The sequence below is a fragment of the Rousettus aegyptiacus genome, unplaced genomic scaffold (assembly GCF_014176215.1).
Source record: "Rousettus aegyptiacus isolate mRouAeg1 unplaced genomic scaffold, mRouAeg1.p scaffold_m13_p_13, whole genome shotgun sequence".
Taxonomy (NCBI): Eukaryota; Metazoa; Chordata; class Mammalia; order Chiroptera; family Pteropodidae; genus Rousettus; species Rousettus aegyptiacus.
The window spans coordinates 64,360,085-64,385,279 of NW_023416288.1; the positions used below are offsets into that span (position 1 = coordinate 64,360,085).

At 36.6% G+C, this 25,195-nt stretch overlaps 1 protein-coding gene and 1 pseudogene across 6 annotated transcripts in view; one reads left to right on the plus strand and one right to left on the minus strand.

The window, feature by feature from the left end:
- The window catches only part of GRM8 (glutamate metabotropic receptor 8), a 674,240-nt gene that overhangs the window by 310,549 nt on the left and 338,496 nt on the right, over positions 1 to 25,195 (plus strand). For all 6 annotated transcript variants that reach the window (XM_036230954.1, XM_036230951.1, XM_036230952.1 and 3 more), the window contains 3 exons: positions 1,856 to 1,991; positions 2,462 to 2,616; positions 3,683 to 3,820. In XM_036230954.1, coding sequence (XP_036086847.1) covers positions 1,856 to 1,991; positions 2,462 to 2,616; positions 3,683 to 3,820 — 429 coding nt within the window. The remainder of the gene's footprint in view (positions 1 to 1,855; positions 1,992 to 2,461; positions 2,617 to 3,682; positions 3,821 to 25,195) is intronic.
- On the minus strand, positions 1,122 to 1,239 carry LOC118611131 (annotated as a pseudogene).

Here is a 25,195-nt window from a genome sequence, read left to right on the forward strand (position 1 = left end):
AGCTCAGTCTGTGGATTATGGGCAATTTCCACCCCTGAAGAGCATATCGTAAGGTTAGTAAAAGTATTGCTGTTGCAGGGGTAATTTTGACTGTGCTCTAACTTAAAGGAAAATAAAACTCCAGTGCTCTAGTATTGTAAATCATATGTCTGATCACGATACACTGTATACCCATTGTCTGGCTATTAGATGTTTCTTCTTTGTTTGGTTACCTGAGATTTCTTCCTAAAGCCTAAAGCTCATCCTGTAATTCTTCTGCATATAAACTTTCAGTGGGTTCCCTTTGTTTTCAAGATAAAGTCCAAATTAGTTGGCATGCCTAACAGAGTCATTCTTAAGCTGGGCCTGGCCATTCTTTCCAACTTCGGCCCCAGACAGTCTCTATCATAGGCCATGATCAAGCAAAGTTCTTTCATTCAATGACCTCTTTTAGAAATGTCCCACTTTTGTCCCTATATGAGTGTATATTTGCTCTTTAAAATCCATCTCAAGAGCTTTAGTTGCACCTTACTTTGTGCTTCCATTGTATGGTTCATTTTCTGAATTCTAAAATGTATCACATATTCCATGATAATTTGCTGGAATGCCTTTCTCCCAAACTGGATGCAGTAGACTGTGCATTCCCAGTGTCCAGCCCAATGCATAGCATACAATGGCACCCAATAACTTTTGGGTGACTGAATGCATTGCTAATTGTTTGGAAGTAAAAATGCCTTTGCCTGCTGAAGCGATGGTATAAATAGTGATTTAATTCTTAACTGGCTCGAAAAGCCTGTTTAAACCATAATAGAGCTGAAATATATTGCTTTTTTCCCCTTCTAGTATTAGCATATGTTATTTCTCAGCTTTATTACAACTCAGAAACTTTTTTCTTCTTCTTGTATCCCAGCCCAGTGGCAGAGATCTTGTCTAAACTTTTCTCTTTTGTCTTTCATTGACTTAGAAGGACAGGCCAAAAGAAGAGTTTTCTTTTTTCTTTATTTTCCTTTTTCTTTTCTTTTCTTTTCTTTTCTTTTCTTTTCTTTTCTTTTCTTTTCTTTTCTTTTCTTTTCTTTTCTTTTCTGGCTGTGATAGCAAGATGGGATTTCTGCCATTTTGTTTCTTTTTATTTTTTTTTTAAATGCCTACAGCACCTGGTCTTCCTAGGTGGTCTCCATCCAAGTACTAACCAGGCCCAATCTTGCTTAGCTTCTGAGATCAGACAAGATCGAGCACGTTCAGGGTGGCATGGCCATAGATGGATTTCTGCCATTTTGATTTTCATGGTGGAGACATCTGCCAACTGAGGGTTTATATCATTGATACTTGCCTGTGTCTCAAATAGTCATGAAGACTACTTGTCTCAAAACATGTCATTATGCTAATGCTGTAATACAATGAGCTGTAAGACACAATTAACTTTAAAGGAGGTCTACTAATAAATAAAGTGGCAAAAATAACTTTCTACTTATAGGTGCTCTCACCTGTAAGACTTAACTCATGCTCTTGTCCTTCGACTTATGTTAAGTGAATCAAAACAGCCCTTCTTCCTTGACTCCTTGACTCTTGTCACAAATTTTTTACATTTTGGTTTTCTTAATGACATCCACAAAAATAATGTTTAATTTGGGGTGGGGGGAATACCTGATGTATGTTTAAGTAATTGATGTAATTTACTTGATACATATATTATAATGTAAACCAATGTGATTGCTTTTAATAGGTGAGAATGACAGATGTTTTGAGAAATAATATTCTGTACAGAATCACGTGTTTTTATAAAGTACCTGACCTCATTAGGTTTGTTAATTACATAAGTGCCCTTTCTGAATCCCTTTTCTTTCTTCTTCTTTTGTTCTTTTTCTTTTTTGAATAGGTAGTGTTTGCATTGCTCAATCACAGAAAATCCCACGTGAACCACGACCTGGAGAATTTGAAAAAATTATCAAACGCCTGCTAGAAACACCTAATGCTCGGGCAGTGATTATGTTTGCCAATGAAGATGACATCAGGTGCTGATTACTTTTCTTTCTTATGTAGGATTAGTTTTGTGGTCCACATCCTTTTTCTAATGTATTTCATGTTCAGTGTAAAATCTTGTGAGTTTTCACAGAAATTCCAACATTCTCATGCAATTACAGGTTGCCTTCTGTTTCACGGAGACATAACAGCCTTCTAGTTCTTGAGTCTGAAATGTCTATAGAGTAAAACATGGGGACTAAAAGAACTGAGACAAATAAGGATAATAGGCAGAATGAAGCGAAGGAAGTTAAGGATAAGGCTAATTAACAGGTGCTGGAGTTAAAGTCTGCAATATATTTTCTTTAGGAGTTGACAGACTCAGGCAGTTAGAATGATTGACTAATTGTTTAACGTTGACCTACTGATTATATATAATTTGATAGAGCTGTCTCGTAACATTCGTAAGTGTAGCAGGTTTCTTGATAAATATGGTATGTTTTATGTCTTTTTGTTTCTATAGGAGGATATTAGAAGCAGCAAAAAAATTAAACCAAAGTGGGCATTTTCTCTGGATTGGCTCAGATAGTTGGGGATCCAAAATAGCACCAGTTTATCAGCAGGAGGAGATTGCTGAAGGGGCTGTGACGATTTTGCCCAAAAGAACATCAATTGATGGTAAGGACGCATCAGAGAGAATTTGTTTCACTTCAGTTAAATCACAACTCAAAAGGAAACTAGAGTATCAGTGTATGATGAGATGCTTCCATTATTGATAACTCAGGATAGAATTTTTAGCTCTGATGGCAGAATTGCCAAGACAGTAGCTATTTAACTCAGTATGAACATATTTTATTAAGGGTACCTATTAGATTTTTTTTTAAGAAAGGGAATTACAGTTGACCTTAGATACTTCCATATTAGCCACTTCCATGATGGTGCCCTCTAAACTTATGGATTTCCATGGGCGTATGTGATGGTTACAGCATTGTTGGAGTGAGAGTGCTCGCTTTATAGAAAATGGAAACATGGTGCTGGACTGACCCTTTGGGTAAAATAAATGCAACAGCAAAGATGTGGCGCATCCCTGAAAGGCAATCTGTCTCCCAAATATCCTTGCTGATGGGTCTTGACAGTGATTGAAATTCCTACCTTTCCCATTATCCTTTCGAGTAAGGCATTATTTCCAGGTGGTCTCCCTTCAGTAAGGTCATTACCTGAGCAGGCTGACACTTTAGCCCATTACCCATGACTCTAGAAGATTACATTAGTACTGATTAGTTAATTGAATTAGCTAAAAATGGGACATATAGGACAGATAAATTTTAAGGTGGGTAGGAGCATAGAAGCCTGGAACATTAACCCCTGTAGGAGAGAGATAGAGAAGAATGAGAAAAGTCTGAGTTGGTTCTGAATATTCAGCTTCCACTGGGAGATGTAGAGGAGAGGAAGAGATCGTGATGATGACATCAACAACAGGCTTTTCTGTTATGCTAATCCCTAGAGCCAGGGGCCTGAATGGTGAATGGTGAGGATGGAGGTGTTGTCCAGTGATGCCCCTTAGCTTTTGCTATAGGGAAGCTTTTGACCGTCCCCCATTTGTGTGTGTGTGTGTGTGTGTGTGTGTGTGTGTGTATTCCATGCAATGATTGCAATATAACATACGACCTATTCGAAACCTCTGATAGTATTTGGTTTTGATTTTGAAAAAATATTAAAACCATGCCTTTCTTTTTTAAAATAGGGTTTGATCGATACTTTAGAAGCCGAACTCTTGCCAATAATCGAAGAAATGTGTGGTTTGCAGAATTTTGGGAGGAGAATTTTGGATGCAAATTAGGATCACATGGAAAAAGAAACAGTCATATAAAGAAATGCACAGGTAGCTACTTAAACGTTTTCCCCGGTGCTTTGTTTTATCACTACCTGAGAAATGAAGTTTTTCTACATGGATAATGATAAGGGCATTTTCTATTTTCTTGTGTCTCTTGTTCTAGTTTCTCAGCAGGGCTGAGCATACACTGATCGTTCAACAAACTTAGATGTACTCCTTGGTTTTTAGAGTCAACCAACAAGTATTTACTGGTCATGTGCCATGTGACCGATGCTGGGGTATTTCAGTCCTATTGAAAAAAATACATTGGTATTCAACTTTGGACAAAGCATTTTATTAGGGTTGGTGGGATATGGACAAATAAGCAAGATGTGATATTGCTCTCCAGGAGCTTAAAATGTAGTGAAGATGATGGATCATAATAAGTTGCTATAAAACAGTGTTTTTTTTAAAAAAACTATTTCCATCCATGTCCCCTATAATACTATTATCCCCTCATCTTCCGTAGCATTAGCAGCTATGATTTTTTTGTAATTTATTTTCTATATCTTATGCTTAAAATAATAGTGATATTAAATGTTCATATTTTGAATGTAAGAATGAAACATTTTTTATTTGTAGATAACACGATTGTATATATAGAAAAACCTATGGAATTTAAAAAATTGGAACTAATTTGTAAATTTAACAAAGTTACAGATATAAGGTAAATATATAGATCTTTCTTAAATCCATTATATATTTATGGCATTGTATATTAGAAACAAATGTGTGAAAGATGAAATTTAATACTAAGATTAAAAAATAGATGACAATAAAACATTAAGGATAATTTTAACAAAGATGCATAAATCCTCTACACTGAATACTATAAATCTTGAATCAGCATTTTATAATCATACACCCCTCCCTTTTCTACCCCCTCACTCCCATGTTTTTATGTATCTTTCTTTCCCTTTACTCACTTCCCTTAGAAACAGCCATTCAAATAAAAGATATAATATGACAAATGCTAGAGCACACATATAAGCAGAGTGAGGATGGGGGTGTAAAATCGGTGCCATGCTGTGTGGCAGACACCATTCCAGGAGCTGGGGTGAGGAAGGGAGACAGTCTGTGTTCACAGAGCTTGCATTCAAATGTGAGGACACAGACACTACGTAAACATATAAAAGAACAGAGACTTCCAGATGCCGAGACATGCTTATAGGAAATACAGCAGAGTAAATGTGAAAAGGTGACCATGTGGAATTGGCAGGGAGGGTGGCAATCGCATTGCGCGGTCAGAGAATGCTTCACCAAGGAGATGGCAATTGGAGATGAAACCTAAATGGCAAGAAGGTGTCAGCCATGTGAAGACATAATGTCATCCCATTCCAGGATCTAGGGCAAATCTCTTTTGTCCAATGCACAGAAAAAAGGTTCAGGGAGTCTGGAGTGAGTGAGACTGAGGTAAGTGAGTGAGAGGGAGAGCGAGGGCAGATGGGGCTAAAGAGACCTGCTGGGGTCAGGTCATGCAAGGTCTTGAAGTTCCTTTTAGAAGTTCCAGAGCTGAGGAGTTGGGTTTTATCCTATAGGGTGGAACAACTTGAGGCTTTTTATATAAGGCATTACTAAGAAGCCTGTTTCAATAGGATTCCTTCGGCTGAAGTGTAAGGATTGGCAATCAGGGGAGAGAAAGGAAAACGATCAGTTAGGGCTCGTCCAGTAGTTTTGGTGATAGGCAGTCACGGCTCAAATAAGGACATGCGAGTTAGGGGCAGATCACAGAGGACAGAAGTCTAGTAGGTAGTATTTACATTAATTGGTGAATGATGAACACTGGGGGGTAGTAGTAAGAGATGGAGTTCTAAATATTAAACCTCTACCAGCTAGGTCTAAAAGATGTACCTAACACAGAAGACCGAAGGAACGATAGGTTTGGAGGGACTAACAGGTTTGGAGGGACTAATGTAAATTTAGTTTTGAGCTAGCCCCATGAACTGCCCAGCAGGTGGCAGCATAAGGTCTGGGACCCCACCTAGCATTCAGCACTAAAAATACAGATTAGGGAGTGGCAGATGGAGACCTGTAAGTTAAAGACAGGACCAGGGATGCAATTGCCATAGGAGATTGGGCAGAGATGAGGGAGGACGATTGAAGACTCTAGAGGAGGAGCCAGGAAAGGAAACTGAGCACGTGGAGTTTGGGACCTAGTTGAATCCGGAGCCAATGCTTTCTCCAATGTCTCCAGGAGAGAAGATGGGGTGCAAGCAGTTTCAAGGTTGCAGATGGGATGGCTGAGGCATGGAAGTGTGACAGAAAGACAAGTTGTGAGATAAAACTGGAATAGAAATGGAGAGAATGCTTTTTCAAGAAGTTTGGCAGAAAAAGAAAGTAGATTAAGAGAACTTGAGAAAGAAGCAGGGGTGCAGTAGTTTTCTTTAGGATAGTGCACATTTCAGCATATTTTCAGATAAACCTAGTATTCAGAAGGAATAACTAGAGAAAAGATGTTACATATGGAGTAGGCTCTTGACAGAAACTTTAGGGAGAGGCATGAAGAGGAAAGTATTATCTTTAAATAATGTGATTCCGTTGAGAAAAAAAGATACAGGCAAACGCATACACAAACAGAGGGGGAAAATCCTATAATTAAATGCTAAATTTAGATGTAGATATTAAGGGAGTTCAGAAAATGTGTGACTGGAACTTCAAGATGTCAAATTCAAAGCTTCATAGAGAAAGTGAGTGTTGATAACAAGAAAGATTTGAGAAAGAGCATCCAAGATGAGGGAACAGGCGGGTCAGCAGAGCAAAGACATAGAGAAAGACATGGTATAAAGTGTGTGAAGAACAGCGAAGAGGCCCAGCTTACTGGAGAGGAGGGTGCACGTTAAGGAATACTGGGAAATAAAGACGGGCCAGTTTACAGGATTTGAAAGGACAGTTTTTCGCATAGAGTACCTTCTGTGTTTTTCTTTCCGGTATATTTTACACTGTACTTAATTCTGAATTCCTAATTCTGAATTTGATTGTCTACACATTTATATCCTATTGTTGTTTAGATTGTATTAATGAAAATCTACCAGTTAAAGAAATGGATGCACAGTTGTTTTTAATGTATATTCTATATAATAAAATTGGCAGGAAATTAGTTATTAAGTAATCACGTGACTTTTGAACACTGTTTTCAGACTATTAAAACAGACTGTTTCTCTAAGTTTGTTTTTTCAAAAAAAGTTGATGTATGTATAGATGTCCCTTTAGCATCTGAAGATAGTGTGTATTGGATGCTTATTTCAGTCATAAATAATGAACAGGGCTGTCGTAGAATACTGATGTGGCGCCATGTCTGCTTTTGATTCCTCTGATTTTTTTGGGTGTTACTAAAATTATAACAATCTGTCCAATTAGAGAGAGCTATTTCTAGCTCAATGAAAATGGTGTCTACTTCAAGTGCTAGGGCAAGCATACCCTTAGGGAACAAGGTCAGTAAACAGATTTTCATGCAAATTCCCTTGTGGGTGATACTGAAATAACTTGTCTCTGGGTAGAAAATAAATAAATATTACAACATCCTAACTTAATTTTTTTAAAAAAACAGTAACACATGAACATTTCCAGATTGTGAGAGAAGATACTTGTGCCCCAAATGACGATCAACACTCAGTTTTAATCTCTGTTTTTTGGGGAGGAGAGATGATCTAGTGTGTTAATGGTCGAATGTACTTAAGAAGAAAAATCTACAGGATATTCATAGGTAGAAGTGTCTGGGGTGTGATAATTATTTATATTTCCAATTGTCCAATTCCATCTAATTCATAAATGAATGCATACTGATTGCAAGTTTCAAAATTTAGCCTTATAAGGTTTGCATTTTAACCATCCCTGATGATTCAAAAGGTGAGGACTCTGTGAAAGTAAGATATCTACAAGGTCCTTTTTGCTGCATTTAGAGCATCATTTGTGAGTTATGTTTTGTGTAAAATTTTACCTTGAGCAATGATAATCTGTGAATGTAATTATTTGCTTCCATTGAGGGTAATACTGGCGATGTATTTACATGGATAAGAGAGTGCTTCTCAGCAGGGAGGGCTTCTGTCATATCAATTTTCAGGAGCTAGAATGTCTTCAAGCAGTGAGGAACATCCTTTTCCTAAAATTAACTCAGCACAGTTTTCTGAGATGATTTTCCCTCCTAGAATCTCAGGAAAGCTTTCAAAAAGATGTGATATTACTGTTAACTTTGATATGCTGGCCAAATTCCAAAGTGAAATAATTCCTACCATCCACTTAGCTATTTATGTAGTTATTATTGCTTCTGAGAGCTGCTGAGTTCTGAAAGCTACTACTACTTAATCCTACTTAAAATTCCCTTTGTCTTCTCAAGAAGAAAAAAGGATTTTTTTTAGACTTGTTATCAGTGGTGATGGGTGTTATTTTATAGACATTTATCTGACCTCTCTTTTTTTTCCTTCCTTTGTTCTACTCTCAGACTTAATGCCTTTGCATTCTTCACAACAGACGCCCACACCCTCCCTCAGGAACTTCATCTCTGTCTCTGTACATTTTTCACGCACCTATTTCCCCACTCAGGCCTCTGCCTCAACTCCTCTTCCCTTGTTCCCTTTCACCTCACTTTTTCTGTTTTTCATCTGTTCTCTGATCAGTTCCTTACCCAACATTATTTTGTTCAGCAAGGCTGTCACTAGCAGGGGGGAGCATTTCTTTTGAGGTCTCACTTAACTTTTTTAGTGACTGTCATTCTGATTTGCTGTCTTTTAGTGAGGCCTGATAGTGAATATTGCAGGGACCTGAGTATGTGCAGTTGAGCTGCTCCTAAAGACAGGCTCCCTCTTGGTCACATTGTGTTGTGGCTTTTATTTTTCCATCATGAATTGTGACTAGCTCTGCCCTTATTAAACAACACCAACCCTATAAATCCAGTTGGTTCTATATAGCATTTTAAAACCTTCATTTTGCTACATCCATCCATCCATCCATCCATCCATCCATTTTATTTTTTCATTTACTTCTTTATTCATTTTTGGATAGCCTGTCTTGTGCCAGACGCTGTGCTACAAATATAGGGACAAAGAACAGACCACCCTTGCCCTCACATTTCTCACTTAGATGTATACACTGTCTTATTGAATTTGAAGTGCTTTCCTTGTCTGTTGGAGCTTAATCCTCAGCCAGGAGATTGGGGCATTGCTGCTTAGCCTGTATATGCCTGACACTCAGATGCTAAATGGTGGTGAGCAGATGCTACTTGAAATGGCCTATTGATTCTTATTTATGATGATAGAAATAATGGTAATGGAAAAAGCAATGCACAGATATGTTTCTTCTCACAAACAAGCAATTTTGTCACTGAACCAAATAGCGGTCTCCATAATTAGCTCCCTGAAACGCTTGTCAATTTATTTTCTAGAGCCAGAGAAACTAGATAACTTTTCAGGTGTAACTATCTCTCAAAGTCCTCCACTTGCTTTGGGAACTGTGAAAAGTGAAAGTTTTCACCCATTCACCCAGGACTCATGGAGACTATTTGAGTGAATTGGATAGTTAGGGAGGGGTGTGGGTTTACAGAATTTAATTTGGTGGTCTAGAATGAAAGGAAACTAAGATAACTTTCCTTGTGTTAAAATGTGTTCTGTCATCCCCATTTGGTTCTTGCCTAGAGTAAAACTCTGTTGGGGACAATCTCTTTACATTAGCACCATGAGGGGGCCATTAGCTCACATGCTTCTGTTCTTAGTGAGTAAAGTACCAGAAATCCCAGAATGATTTATTTATGACACATCTGAGATTCCATACTGAATTTAAATAGATGCATGTGCAATGACAAAACAGGCATTGATTTCAGACATATAAAATTTCAAAATTTTGGAGATGGGATATAAAATTAAGACCACCTTCTCATTTTCTTGATGAAGAAAATGGATCCCAGAGAAATGAAGTGAATTGTTGAAAAATCACAGTCTCAGAGCTGTATCTAGAATCCTGGTCCGTTTTATTCGAATTTGTCCTTGACATTTATATCCTCGATTTATTTTATTATTTACTTATGACCGAGTTTTTACCATATAGTTGAAAAGCATTTTTTCTCTTTATGATATTTTATGTGTGACAGCAATGCATTATGGAATTTTAAAATCACTAGCTATAAAGTAAAATAAAAATAATATATTGGTTGTTACCTAATCTTATAGAAAACAGTAAATATTTTAATATTCTTCATATTGATTTTCAGTGATTTATGTAGTATTAGCAAGTGGGTCTTGAATAGAATAAACTTTTTAATCCAGTTCCCCTGCCATTTATAAAAAAGTAGACCTAAGACTATGTTAAAAAAAAATAGGAGAAACTATCAACTGTAAGCTTCTATAAGTTCAGTGACACTGAATTATAGTTTTTCACTTGGCTAAGTTACAGTTAGTTTGCTCATTTTTTCATTTCTTTATAGAAAAAAATTCATCTATTTTAAAGCAATGTGAGAAGCACTATAATGTATCGTAGCACTTCGAGAACTTTAGTGTGCATACAAATCACCTGAGCACCTGGTTAAAATGCAAATTTTGGTTTCATAGTTTTGAGGTGAGGCACTCTGCATTTCCCACAGTCTCAGGTGACATGGATGTCGATGAGCTCTGGGCCTCACTCTGAGTAAGAGTGGGTATTAGAGTTAGTTTATAAAGATAGCAACAGCACCCGATGTTCAATTAGCAGAATACATATTCAGTTGTGCTAAAGATTAGTGATAAACCCAAGGTGTCCTACACCTGATCATCTAAATAAGACTTTACCTTTGTCAGATACAAACATTTATGATCAAAAGCCTGTGTTGTATATACACCCTTCAAAAAGTATTTAGATCAGTAAAGTGTAAAGATACAGTAGTGTAGTAGTGTGTGTGCATGTGTGTGTGTGTGTGTGCGGCTGTTTCCTCATTAGGAAATTTGGAAGTGGGAAGCTTAATTACTGAATTTATAGAAATGTACACAGATGCACCTGTATCTCCAAAATCTGCAAAGTAGATAGCAAAGTTTGCCATGTAAGGATCCAAAAATACTCTAAAAACTTTTTAAAAACTGCAGTGTCATAAGCACACATAGAGTAAAGGAATTGCAAAGGTCCGTAGAGACCATTTTACTCAATTCTTTCATTTTGCAGAAAAGAAAATTATGGTCCATTTGGCCTAAGTGAGTTGTCTAAAACCATATAGCTACCTGATGGTGATGGTAGGACCGAAATCTGATTTGACACTTGATTCTTTTATCAATCTTTTCCTGCTCTGAAGGCCTTTCCAGCAAGGCACTGAGTTGCTCTCACCCATTCCACTATTTTTTCCTGGTCTGGTAGCCTGCATGCTTTTCCAACAGCCATTTAAGGTCATGTATTCCCTCTTTGTGAAGCTTACCAATTACTAACGGGGTCAGATGCTCTTGGTCTGAGAAGTAAGCAGTATTCCTGATGGTTGTGGAAGCATAGAATGAACTTCAAGAGTATATAAAGTCTCACATTTTCCAGGCAATAACTTAAAAGAGCGGAAACACCCATTCTACAGAATGAAAATGAATTTGGGAGTCTAAGAATCCTTTCCTGCAAAGCATACAATGGACTCTGGCATTAGCTTGATTGGTTGGGGTTCACACGTATCAGGACGAACATGATCTCTGGAATGTTACACTGAAGAACTCAGAAATGGGAAAGGGAATATAGGCAATCAACTGAGAGTTATGCATTTTTGAGAACAGTTATTTGAAAATCCACAGTAAGGCTTGGGCCAGTAAAGATGAAGGAGGGCATAGAAAAGTACAGAAGCATGAGAAAAAACTGTCTTTTCCTCCGTGCTTACTAAACTTGAATTTAGGGAGCCAATTTATTAAAACAAAACAAAGAAAGAAAGAATATACAGATAACTCAACATTAGGAAAATGTGATATCCCTGCCCCCACTCCCAAAAGGGCACTAAAAAATTACATACAAGAGGCTAATTATTTGAATTATTTGAATTTTGCTGTAGAGACAAAGTTAGGATTTACTAGACAGGAAATAAGGCTGGGTGAGATAGGCTTTTCCTTGGGATTCCTTCAAGCCCGTGGACTGTGAGGAAATACATGTCTACTATGATTTGATGAAATAAAACAGATTTACCACAAATTCAGAAACACATCCAAAGAAAACTATCTAGCTGAACAAAGAATTGGATACATTAGGGCGAAGGAGATATAAAATGAAGTGTGATCAAAGTTTCCTGAGGCTAATTGTGTAAACTTCCTGTAGAGTCTTATTTTTTGGTTACTTGTGGCATTCGTTAAAACTCTGTATGTCTCTTAACTTCTTCAGTTCCTCTCCTCAAGGAGTTTATATTTTATGAAAAAGACAATAGAAAAATGAAGAGATTAGTCTGTAAGTTTCTACTAGGTCAGACTTAGAATATGCTTAGCATTTATGTTTGTTAAATTAGTTAATTGGTCAAAAATGATGGCAAAATAGTCCTCTTTCTCTCCATTCTAATCATGTAGATATGATGCATGGGGCCTAATTTGCCATGCATTTGACAAATATTTTAATTGAATGGGAGTTTTAAGGAAAGAAGAAGCTCAATACAAATGCTTATATTACAAGGGCCTTTACTCTAATTTCAGATAAAATTAATTCTGGTAGCTTATCTATCTTTAATTTTTGACTGCCTGCTAATACAGAGATGACAGGATGACTCTAGGAACACATATAGGCCTGTGTCCATCAGTCCAATTCTAATTAGAATATTTGGTTTCCTGATTATAAATGCCATGACTCCGTAGTGTTGTATTTTTTTTTCAAATTACATTTACATTACTGGGGGGCAAGGGGAAATACTATACATTCATATGACCTCCTATGAGGTAATAGAACAATAAAAACTTGGAAAATATGATAGAACATATCAGTTAAGAATATGTTCATTCATTCAATTTAAACATGTTTATTGGTTTGTTAGTATATTGTTGGTTTTCTTTCCCCACAGGAACACAGGCTTCACGAGGGCAGGTATTTCATTTTGTCCTCTGCTACATCCTAGGATGGCAGTTGGCACAAATATGCTTCCTTAAGCTATTTGTGGAGTGAATGAATGAATTCAACTTAGCTTATTTATTACCTGCTTTTGGTCAGGCACTGTCAACTACATGTCAAGGACATGTTGGTGAACAAAACAGAAATGGTCCCTGCTCTCATAGGGCTTATAGTTTAATCGAGAAGATGAATATCGAGTCCCATCCCTATCGTGAAATGTTTTATGGTTGGTGAATAGGAGCATGTATCAGGGACACCTAATATAGTGTAGGGGAGAAGAATGGTGTTATTTTACTTGAGAATAAAACATGAGCAGAAAATAGACAAGATGAAGAGCTGAGAAGCATGATTATTTCAAACCGAGGGAAGCACAAAGGCCAATTGACAAGAGTAAGGATAGCAACTTGAAAAACTGAACAACTTCAATATGGCTGTGGTAGAGTTGGGTGGGAGAATAATCAGAGAGAAGGATAGAGACCTAGGCAAAGGACAGACCATGTAAGATTTTATGTGCCTCATGAGGGAGTTGAAATATGTGTTGAGAGGCAATGAGCAGGCACTAAAAGGTTTTAAGCAGATCAGTGACATAATTGGATTTCCATTTTAGTAGGATTATCCTGGCTGTAGCGTAACACTGGCAAGGCATAACACTGAGGAAGGAGGACCCTTTGATATTACAGTAATTCCTCCAGAGATGATAGTGTCCCAGGTTACGATGGTTGTGCTCCATTGGAATGGAGAAAAGTGGATGGATATGAAAGATATCTAATTAGTTGGTTATATGAGTCTGAAGCTTAGAAAAGAGATTTTGCTGTAGAGACAAAGTTGGGATTTACTAGCCAGGAAATAAGGCTGGGTGAGATAGGCCCAGAAAGTATGTGAAGGACAAATTGCGGAGGGCCTGAGTCAGAGTTTAAGAGACTTGACTTTTAGGGAATGTGTTGAAGGAGAGAACTCTGGAATTCCTGCTCCACCCCCCCCCCCGCCCCCGCCCCAGGAATTGTCCTCAATATCCTTGAGTGGACCCACTAAGGACATACCTGTGATTTATAACTCTCATTCCTTCCTCAGTGTCTCTGCAGCTACAATTGATTGGTTTAAGGCTGGGTGCTTAATCCAAGCTGGATCATCAGCATCCTTCCAAGGTATATTTAAAACCAGAACTGAAGGAGAAAAATTGGTCTCTCTTAAGGGTTTTGGGCGAGGCTGTGAGCTGGGAGGCTGGGGAGATTATCAAGTTCTTCACCATGAGCAGAAAGTTGGCCTGGAAAAATGATAATGAAGCGTAGACAGAACAGAGCTGGCCAATGGAGAGAGTTTTGACTGTGATCAAGACCTTAACTATGCCTTTCCTGGAGAAATGTGAGATAGGTCAAGATGCTTCTAATTAGGTTTTCCCATCCTTACCAAGCAACCTTGTATCCAGACTAACATAAACTAGTAATACCAGGGAAGATTAGAAGAGGTAATATGCATAAAGCTCATCGGCTGCTATGAGTACAGTAGATACTATTGCTTACTTATCCAACAGCAAATAATTTGTTTTAGTGTATAACCCATGTAACTGAGTTAATTCTGATTGGTTTGATGCAACTGTGGTGGTCCTATCCTGCTTGCCAGCTTTGGTTGACAGGGTAACTTATAATGCAGTTCTGGTCAAGGAGATAGATGGGAAAGTCTTCTAAGGACCCTTCATGGAGTGGAAGGTGGGAGTTCTGGTCACTGTTATGTCTGCAATTAGTAGCTGAACCTGCAGCAGGGAAGTCATGCTGATGATAACACAATAGAAAAGTAGAAGGAATCTCTGTCACTGCTGATATCTCTGAATTAACCAGCCCTGGAATGCCCTTCCATTTTTGAATATGAAATAATAATAAATCCTCTCATTTTTAAAGCCATTTTACATTGTATTTCCTATTGGTTGTAGCAGACAGCATCCTAATGCAATGTATTATCAATAAGTAAAAATGATTTATTTAACATGACATGAACATGTCTCATTTTAAGAAAATATGAAAAGAATTAAAATTCTAAAATAAATCAGGAGGTTAATATTTGCAATGAAGAGAAATTGTTTATAGTAAATGGATTTACCACAGGTTTCTTAAATACTAACTTTCCAGTCAGTGAATATAAAATGTGATTTGACTTATTAAAATTAAACAGATATGCAGCTGTTCAGAAATATTTCACTGAGACATATTTCTGTGTAAGTTGAAGATTTATAAAACACACATATTAGAGAATGCTCTTTAATTTATCAAAATAATTCACCTCTGGGTTCCTTTAAACAACATGTCCTCTAGTCTATGAAAATATTATTTTACATATGATGGTGGTGTGCTACTTGTTACCCAGACAGACAATCATTTAGCTAAGCATTTTTCTTTGAAGTGTAAATGAAACCTGTTGAAATGCTTTCAAGTTTATCAACTAAATTATAAGACTTTGGAGGAACTAGGTATTTTTATATTTTCTGCGTCTAGTAAAATCCAGTTTCATTGGTTAGACACTCAGACACTGCATCTGAGCTGTGTGATCTTGAGCAAGTAAGTTAACCTATAAGAATTCTTGCTAGATTTTTTTCTGTCTCTAGATTTTGGTGGTGATGGTAGTAGTTGTTAGTGGTATACCCATCTTTCATAAAAGACATTCAAATTTTTCCGGTTCTCTCTTATTTTATTGAAATGCTTTATGACTAAAACATTGAGCTTACATATGGAGCTTGTATTGTTCTTAGAGATGGGACTTACTTTTTTATGTATCTCTCCACTATGTCCCAACAATTAACTGAGTTGGAACGTGGCTGTTGAGAAAAAGTTAGTATTCTGACCAATAGGTGGTGTCATTCCACCCCTGTATTATTTTCCATTAAACCATTGACCCATACAGAACCTTTTAGCTGTAGGTTTATTTGCTTACACTACTGTGGTCAAATTATAGATTTTCATTTGGGAGAATTATTACTATCTTTCATTAAGGACATTAAAATGCTGATTTAAATTTTCCTTTGTTCATGGTTTATGAAACGCCAAAGTTTTCCCTAGCCTTGATGTTGGAGGTGGGAATATACTCTATATCTGTCTCCCAGCTGGATTTTTTTTTTCCATAAAAAATATAGGCAATGGTAGCTAAGCAGTTAGATGGAAACAGTATTCACTTCTTTGCCAAGAGAGAGTCAAGATTCCAAATATGCTGATTCAGCAGACTACAGTGAGACTATCTAAAACTGAAGGGCTCAGGAATCCATCAGAATATATGTGATAATTTAAATAAAATTCAAATCCTATTAGCCAATAGAAAATCAGAGGACCTTAGAGAAGGAAGGAAACATGGAGGTCATCGTGTCCAATGTTTTGCCGAACATCCCCTCTAAGACTGATATAAAATGAGGACAAGGAGAGCACAGAAACATTGCAGTTTTACTGATTCAGTAGAACTCATGAAGTCTTTTATTGGTGCAAAAATGAGGCTTTCTCATTGACTCTAAATAGGCTTATTAGCAGCATGCAGAAGGATTTCCACTGTGATTGTCTCTTTGTCCCTAGTCGGAGAGAAGGCTTAGGTCTGAAGCAGGCTGATAGCTGTGGAAGTGAAAAGTACCAGCAGACTGGAGCACAGAGAATGGGCTGTCTGCCAACTTCAGGTTCAGCACCCTGAGGCGTGTCATTTGTCTGAGTTGCTTTTATGAAACAGAAGCCCTCTTTTGTATATTCGTACCCATGAAAAGGAGCAGTGGTATAGTTGATCCAAAATAGCAGAAAAACAAATAATTCATAATGGTTTAAGATGCCCACCTACCCCCTCTTTTTCAGGAGAATTAGTTTACATTTTAATACATGGCCAACATTCCGGGAATTCTGGTTTGATGCTTCCCAGTGGGTTTTATTAACCAGTATGCAGGTTTACTTCAGTAGTCCAGAAGACCGTTTAGCTTTTTCTTCCTGCCTAATGACAGAAATGTCCCCGTTAACTGATTTCTTTGTGGGATCCGTCTGCATGCATCGCCCTAAGACTGACACCAAGCCCCACTTCAGTGCGCTGTGCTAGCTGCATGACTCACATTCTTCGCCCATGGCTGCAGGTTTGAGCAAATGTTTAGATGACCTTTTAGGACAAATGATTTATGAGGATGGACAAACAATTTGGTTCTTCTTATTCTTAATAACTTGTGTGTAGACAAGTTGGGAAGAATGTGAACAAAAGACTTGGGTAATCATTGGCAATGAGGGTGATGAGGATGTTGATGACGATGATGATAATTTTGATATAAATAAGCAGAAAGTAAGATTCATCAAAAGAGGGACAAACACAATATAGTTACTTATCACCAGCTCCCCCTTCTCCCTCTCAAAGACAAGCACACATAGCGTGCTTGGTCATGGGTGACATTTTAGCCACACAAGAGTTCCAGTGTTCCTCAAGGACAATTCTGTGGCCAAGGAACTTTTCCCCTTGATAGCTCTCTGGGGAGCTCAGTACTATCTTTAACATGGCAAGCGTAATTTGAGAATAGATTTACTTTAAGGAAATCTCCAGGAAAATACTGTATGCATTTGTAAACCACATACCATCTCATTATTCAGTCTCTCTTTACAGAAACTTACAAGTTGGCTATAGGTTTCACTTCCTAGATTTTAGGCATCTATCTCCAATTGATTCTTTTTCATGTAAATCTAGGTCTTGAAAAAGCAAGTCTCTCTTGGTTTGGATTTCAGGTGCATCCCATCCTCACTTCGGGTTTGAGATTGAAAATTTCCTTTTGGAAATACCGCAATGGAGCATATCTTAGTCCACCTGCCTCTCATCATCTGAATCTTTTGAATGAATCTACCTGTCTGGATATATTTCCAGAAGAATGCTTCTCTGTCCTTCCAAAATGTAGCCTTCTCTTCTTTTGGCCCTTTTCTCTTCTGCTCTAGTATATTCATTCATAGTCACACAAAATAAACAATAGATAAACCTCTAAGGTTTAACTTCACATTTGTATATTTTATTATCTGGGAAACTGGTTACATACAAACTATAGCAACTTAGAGATGGGGGTATTATTTAAGAAAGTCTCCATGCATATATATTTTGGGTAGCAAAATTTTGACTCTATAAGATGAATTAACTATGTTTTTTTTTTAAAATATATATTCAGTGACTTTTCATTTGTAATACCATGCTATTAAGCTGTAGGCACTAATAAATTCACACGACCTACTCATAGATTAATGAAGCCTGTTGATCTTGTGGATTTTCTTATTCACCCCTTCCATTTCTTCTTGTCTTCTTGGCATCACTGTTGACATCGTAAAAGATATTGCACATCCCACTCCTGCAGCCTTTGCAAATTTTTCGGTGATTATTACACATTTAGGAACCTGCATAGTATTGTATCTCTGGTCAAATTATTTTGAAATTGTAGTGAAAAATACACAGGAGAGAACTGAAAATGTGCAGAAGCAGGCAAGTTTTCTTTGTAAAAATGCAATCTGCAGAACAAGTAAAAAGTATAAAATGTGTTTGGAATTTTGCTGCTCTGCTTTCTTTGTTGCTTTACATAATTAAATGGTTAATCTCAAGATTTGTATGACTATGACTTGGGTTTATATAATTTCTGGCAATAATGTGGGGAAACTATGATTTAATTTTGTAGTTTGTTTGCATGCAGAATTACCCTATCATCAATGTCTCTGTGCTATAATACATGCTTATCTTCATGATAGACCCCCCCCCTTTTTGAAATAAGACAATTTAAGTAAAGCAGAACATCATTGTACCTGCACAGTTACCTCGGTTACTTCGTGGTTATAAGGAGTGGAATAAAAATTACACTATTATAATCAACTCGATCTATTTATAAGTTACCTTGACAGAAATAATACAGTGTCAAGTGCTATAAAGAATAAGAAAATGAAGCCCCCTGCCCTTTAGGAGCTTTCCTTTGGATTCAGATAAGAAACTTTATTATGATTATAAATTGGGTTGCCTCATTTTATTTTCAGAAAGTTATATTTGAAGGTAGAGATAGCTAGAAATGCACCCCCACATACATACTTCCTGAGGGTTTTAAATCATTCTTGAATTAGTAAACGCATCCAAAAATTAAAAAATATATATATATATATATAAATCAGATTTGTTGTTTGAAATATCTAAACTTAATTTCTCTATTAAGGCTATTTTAAGTTCAATCATTCTCTGTTTCTTATGCCTAAATATCCCATGGTTTCCTGCTATAGAAAACAATAATAGATCCACCTGCTTGTGTGAAAGAATTAGGCTCTTTATCCAGCTCTCAATTTTCCAGATCTATCAAAGACATTTGAGTACCAAGTAAGACAGATCTGAGTACTCCTCTGACTACTCTAAGGGTACAGAGGATGGGAAGGAGCAGGGTGGGACTAGGGGTTCATCTTGGGTTGATTTTGTGCTCCTTTTGATGCTGATAGCTACTTCTTATTAGGAACTTCTACTTTTAGAAGTTAGGACTTAGTTTGTGGTTGGATGTTTGCTTCTCAACTCTAGAAAGTTATGAGTTTAACCATCTCTTTGCTTGACTTTTTACTGAGGCTCTTAAACTATACAGCATGTCAGTCTAGCAGTGTGCTAGCAGATGGGCAATAGGATCCATTGGGGTCCCTGCAAAGGCAACAATGATGTTGCAACCATCACTCATGGATAAGGAACAAGGCTGAGCTGCTTTGGTTTGAAGAAGATGTTGGATGATATGGGTTTTGTACCAGTGTTAGTTCCTTTTTCATGACATGTTGAGCTCACTCCCAGCAAGGCCAGTTGTAAAGCAGAGTTGGTTTTGGGTGCAGAGGTATGTAGTGAATGGTTACTCATAGGATTGGACTTTGGAGTGTCCAGAAGGACATTTTATTTTTGGAAATACTTCCCCTATTTGTTTGTCAATAAGTGAGACTCCAGGAATAGGATAGAAAGCCTCCGACTGGTTTTATCTCCCTAACTCGGTCAGATCTCCTTGCTTTATCCCCTAAAGCTCTATTCTCACTTTTACATAATCACTCACATACATTTATTTGTGGGATTATTTCATTGATGTTTATCCCCTACTAAATGGAAAGCTCCGTGAAGACAAGGAATGTGTCTTCGTTACCCACCTTTGTGTCCTCTATGCCTGGCACTTAGAAGACACTGGATAAATATTTGCTGAGTGCATATCTGGATCTAAAAATACTTCTGTGGCATGTGATGCATTCATTAAGTTTACACTATAGTGAAAGACAGTTCTCCCCAGTAGAGCATGATCTCCTTTTTCATTGTATGTCATTTCTAGTTGCTAAATTGACTTTCAGGTTGAGAGATTGGGCCGTGACTCGATATGTGCATAAACTCTTCAATAAATACTGTACTCCATTTTCTTTTCTTTCTTTTTTTTTAAGTCAGAGGATAAAGATGAAAAAAGAGAAAAAAGTGAAATCTTTATTAAGCTGTGGAATCCAGTTGTTGGGTTGCTGACAATTTATTTAGTCATGAAATTCCTATGTAAGTAATTCTATTTTTGACAGAGGTTTACGCAATCAATCTGTCTCCTCAATTTTTTTTCTTTGACTTTATTTAATCCACTAGTGAATGTCATTTAGCTTTTGGTTGTGGAAAATAATCCCATATCTCCATCTTTTAAGGAAATATTTCTATACAGCTCATTTTGAATACAGTTTTTTGGTGTGTCTTGTTTTTATGGCACCAGTAAATTATTTATATCTTATTGTTAACTAGTATTAATAAGGATGATGATTTTTAACTAAATTCTAGAAAGCTAAAAGAAAAAACGCACAGATTGTTTTATTGCTGTGTAGGTCCTTATGACAGATATACTTAAATACTATTATTTACCCTTGATTTTTTACTAAATTTCTGTATTATCTCTAGTCTCGTTTTTATTTTCATTGGTTATATATATGTTTATACACCTTTATTACTTTTTTTTGAAAAAGCTGAAAAATGTCATCTTGTCATTTATCCATCTCTCTATTGATTCTCTATCTTAATATCGCTAAACCAAATTTTTGATACATATCCAACATAAGAGTACAGAATATTGATACACTATAATTTCAGATATGAGCTCTTCTTGGTTAAGGATTTATTTTGTTTCTATCACTTGGATTCTTGGCACTCTTTTGGCTGAGTCCTTCTTTCATCTGGCATTAGAGATCACCTGAAATACAGCCTCATTGAAACACAGGGCTACAATTCATAAAATCATATTTTTATTCTTCTTGGTATATAAAATAATAGCTTTTTTATAGAGTTGGAAAAAATATTAGAGATTATTTATTCTATATCATTTTTGTACAGGTTAGAAAACTGGAATTGATTGGAATAAGTAATTTGTCTAAGGGTCAATGGAAGGAACCAGGACTAAAAATCCCATATATCTTGTTATCTTATAGTGAATTGCTGTTAATGTGGTTTACTAGTCAAAATGATTTTTACAGACCATTCTATTTGTCTTTCTAGCATCAAAATAAAAGAAAGCTCAGTTTATTTTACTTTCTGCTGCCCATTGCATAGTTAATTGAAATTCAATATTCTGTTGTAAATTCAGAATGCTTATCTAGTCTAGGACAATCAAGCCTAAGAAGATGAAGGGAGGCTTCGAATCATCTGCCTAATACAAATGCCTAAATTAGCAGTGTAATTATTTGTCTGTGAAGCTTCTTGAGTGGCTGGTGTTTTGGATTGAGGCCAAATGGAAATGACCCTTGAGTTCTGATTCTTTCCTTTCAGTCTCTCCTTGACCAAGGAGAGCATTTAGACATGAACTGTAGTTTTATTGTCCTGTGACTGACTCCCATTAGAAATAGCTACTGGAGGCCAGCTTTCTGTTTTATTTTGATCAAATTATCTTGTAGACATAGCCGTTAGTGTTCTCTTTGAGCTTCGAAGACTGTCCTGGGGACATAGGGAAATTATAAATACTATTGAGTTTGGACAGTGTCTCAGTAAGGAAGAAACTATTTTTATATATCTAGGGATAGATGCTTTTTCTCTGTGGATTCCTGGGTAGAAAATTTTTATGGCCTCAGATGTAGCCACAACATTCAAACATCAGGAGAGTCACCTATTATAGAAATTCCCCTGAAATTGAACTCAGGAGTATCAAACTGTTCTCAGTACAGATACTTGATCTCCTAAGAATAAACCCTTTATCTATCTATCTATCTCTATCTATCTATCTATCTATCTATCTATCTATCTATCTATCTATTTATCATCTATATATCTATTTTCTACCTATCTATCTGATTCATCTATTTATTTTTACTTTCATAGCAGAAATAAGTATAGTATCTCATTCCTTTCCAGTGAACATGACATTCAATTTTTATAAATGTTCTCTCAGCTTTTAAGTTCCTTTTTCTAGTTGAGTCAAATTGCTCACAGATTTTTATAAGCTATCTTTACTATTCTTGTTTCTTATGATTTAAAATATTCAAATGTTAACATTTTATAATGAGAGGAAGTTCAAAAAGAGCCGAATGCCCTCTTAACATCCTAGTGATACAGAAATGACAGCTAGAATACTTTTTCACATTTTCTTTCACCTTTTTTTTAATCAAGGAGATTGAATTAGAGACAAAAAGCAAAATAAGCAAAAACCCGGAGCTATAAATTTCTGGGTTAATCCAAATACATAAAGCATTAAAAAATGTCAGCTACAAAGCTAGATGCAAACTGACAGGGGGGAAAAAAAAATCTGTTTGTGTACTTAAAGCCCCAAACCAAAAGCAAAATTAAAATTTGTGCTGACCCTTCTCCCTTGGGGCTGCAGATGTCACTGCTGTCCAAGGCACCGTCTGTTACTGAGTGGAAGGAAGATAAATGGCATCCAAATCACTTGTGCAAAATAAAATAGTCTGCCTGCCAAGTCCTAAAGATGTCCTGCCATGCATTTTAGGGCAAGGAGATGAAGGGTAGAGGTGAACTACAAATGTGACCACTAACACTCATTGATTCTTATTTTGATGGTTCATTTTTAAAATTATAAGATGTTTTATAAGTAACGATTTACCATTTATTTAGTGTTCATTGTGCTAGACATTGTGCGTGTGTGTGTATTTCATTGAGTGTTCAAAACAATTCTATAAACTGTGTACCATATTATCCTTATATTAAAGGTAAAGACATTGAGTCTCTAAGTAAAGTTGCTCAAAGTGACACATAGCTGTGATTTCAGTGAGGTCTTATAGATGTTTTCTCATTCCAAATGCAGGTGATCCCAGAAATTGCTAACCTTCAGAAGGCTTGACTGGGGACTGGACAAGTTGTTCTTTTCTTGCCATGCCCCTATCCAGTCTCCACTGCTCTGTGTCCTCCTTGTGCCTTGGGAAGCTGACCTTTGTAGATCGTGCAACCAGGACTCCCTTCCCCTCTGTCTTCATCTTGGGCTTGGCCGATGGGAGGTATTAATGAGATATTGGAGGGCTGGACGAGAAAGAGGTCAAGATATTCCTACTCCTTGTCCTGCTATGATCCTGTGCCCTCGCTGTGGTGGTGTCCTTTCAGGCTGTCACCACCTCTAGCTGCCCTCTTATATGCCTCCAGCTTTAATTAGGCTCCTGTGGAAATGCCACCTCTTCTTCTTGTCTCTTCATTCCTACTAAGGGTATTATCTTTTCATTGTAGCTAGTCTCTCAATGTTTCAGCATCTTATTTGTTCCTTAACTCTCTCCACAATTTGATAAATAACTCTTCTTATTATTATTTTTTCATTTGAACCATCTGAGATGAATTCTATTTCCTTCTGTGACCCTAACTGATACAGATATTGATAACACACCTATATGAAAATATGCCAAAGACAATTTGTAAAGCAGTTTCAGAAGCTTGAAATTAGGATCACTAGCATGCTGAAAATCACAGATAAGAAACTAAGTTTATTTCATACAGTGCATGGCAGAGAGGCTGTGTGTGTGTGTGTGTGTGTGTGTGTGTGTGCGCGTGTTGTGTGTTTAATTAATTAATCAATTATTTTATTAATGGAGAATTTACATCAGGGAGATATGAGTGACTAGGATGGTGAGAAGGATAAAAACTTCAAGAGTCTGTCGTAAACTAGACTTTAGAGAACTATGATAGGTTTAAGTTTGTGATAAAAGCTGTCTTGAGTAGTAAGATTTTTCTAGCAACCGTTGTAGGAGGAGTGGAAATAGGAAGAAAGGCAATGAGAGGAGTTACAAAGTTTTAAGAATAAGTCAGTGGTATAGTGACTGGAGACAGGTTCACATAGTGGCTGCATGTATGGAAAACAAGGAATGAAGCATATCAAAAAAAAAAAAAACACTACTATTGAGTTTGTATTCTTGCCCATGTGATGCATTTTTTTTAATTGGTGTAAACTCTTCACATATGGAGGGCCCATATGCCTTGCTGTAACATTAGATCAAATTGCAGAAGTTAAATTTGAAATTAAGGCAATATTTGTTGTAGTGAATATCATTCCTGTTTCTATCTCTTGGACGTTATGTGGAAGCACTTAAAGTCCTAAGAGGCTAATTTCAGTTCAATCTATTTATTTAACAGTATTTCAGATTCTTGATTTTCTGTTTCCAAATGATCGGACTCATCAACTTGAAATCCAACAGCATTATAGACTTCAAGCAAATTGTTTGAGCATTAAGACTATTGAACTTGGGGAGAGTAATCCTATAAAAGCCCCATCAGTGCTGAAACATTTTGCTAATTGTGTATTTCTCCTGAATGTTTATTTGAAAATGGTCTTTTTTGGTGGAGAGGTAAATGAGCTGATGTACATTGAATTTCATCTACCTATTCATTTATTTATTTATTCACCTAATAAACATTTTAGTGAATAGGTATCAGGTACATTTCTATTTTACCCAGAGGCCTTTCATTTAATATTAGCCATTCAAACATTTGGTCATTCTTAGTGAAAAGATTATAGGCCTTGGGATGAGGCAGGCCTGGGATTGAAACTGACCTTTGCCACTTTCTGGCAGAGTTGTCTTAAGCAAATTATTTTTTAGACTTTTTTTCAGATTAGATAAAATGATTTCTGTAAAGAATGTGCATCATGACTGAGAAAAACCACTCAAACAAGGTGAGTTTAATCCTCCAATATCTCACCCCTAACTCACCTTATATATACACAAAAACACACCAGGCTCCAAGAGGGATGTGAAATAAATAGAAGTATAGTACTCTTAAGTGTAATTGCAGATACAAGACAAAATACAGAACTGTTTAAGTATATGAGAAAATTAACATAATAAAGAAGAAAATATAGTCTAACTTTTTTCCTCTCTTATTTAATGGGTATAAAATTCTTTGAAGTTAACATTTTTGTCAACAAATACGATATGTATGTTTTGATATATTGCCTTGCCTGGAGAAAGA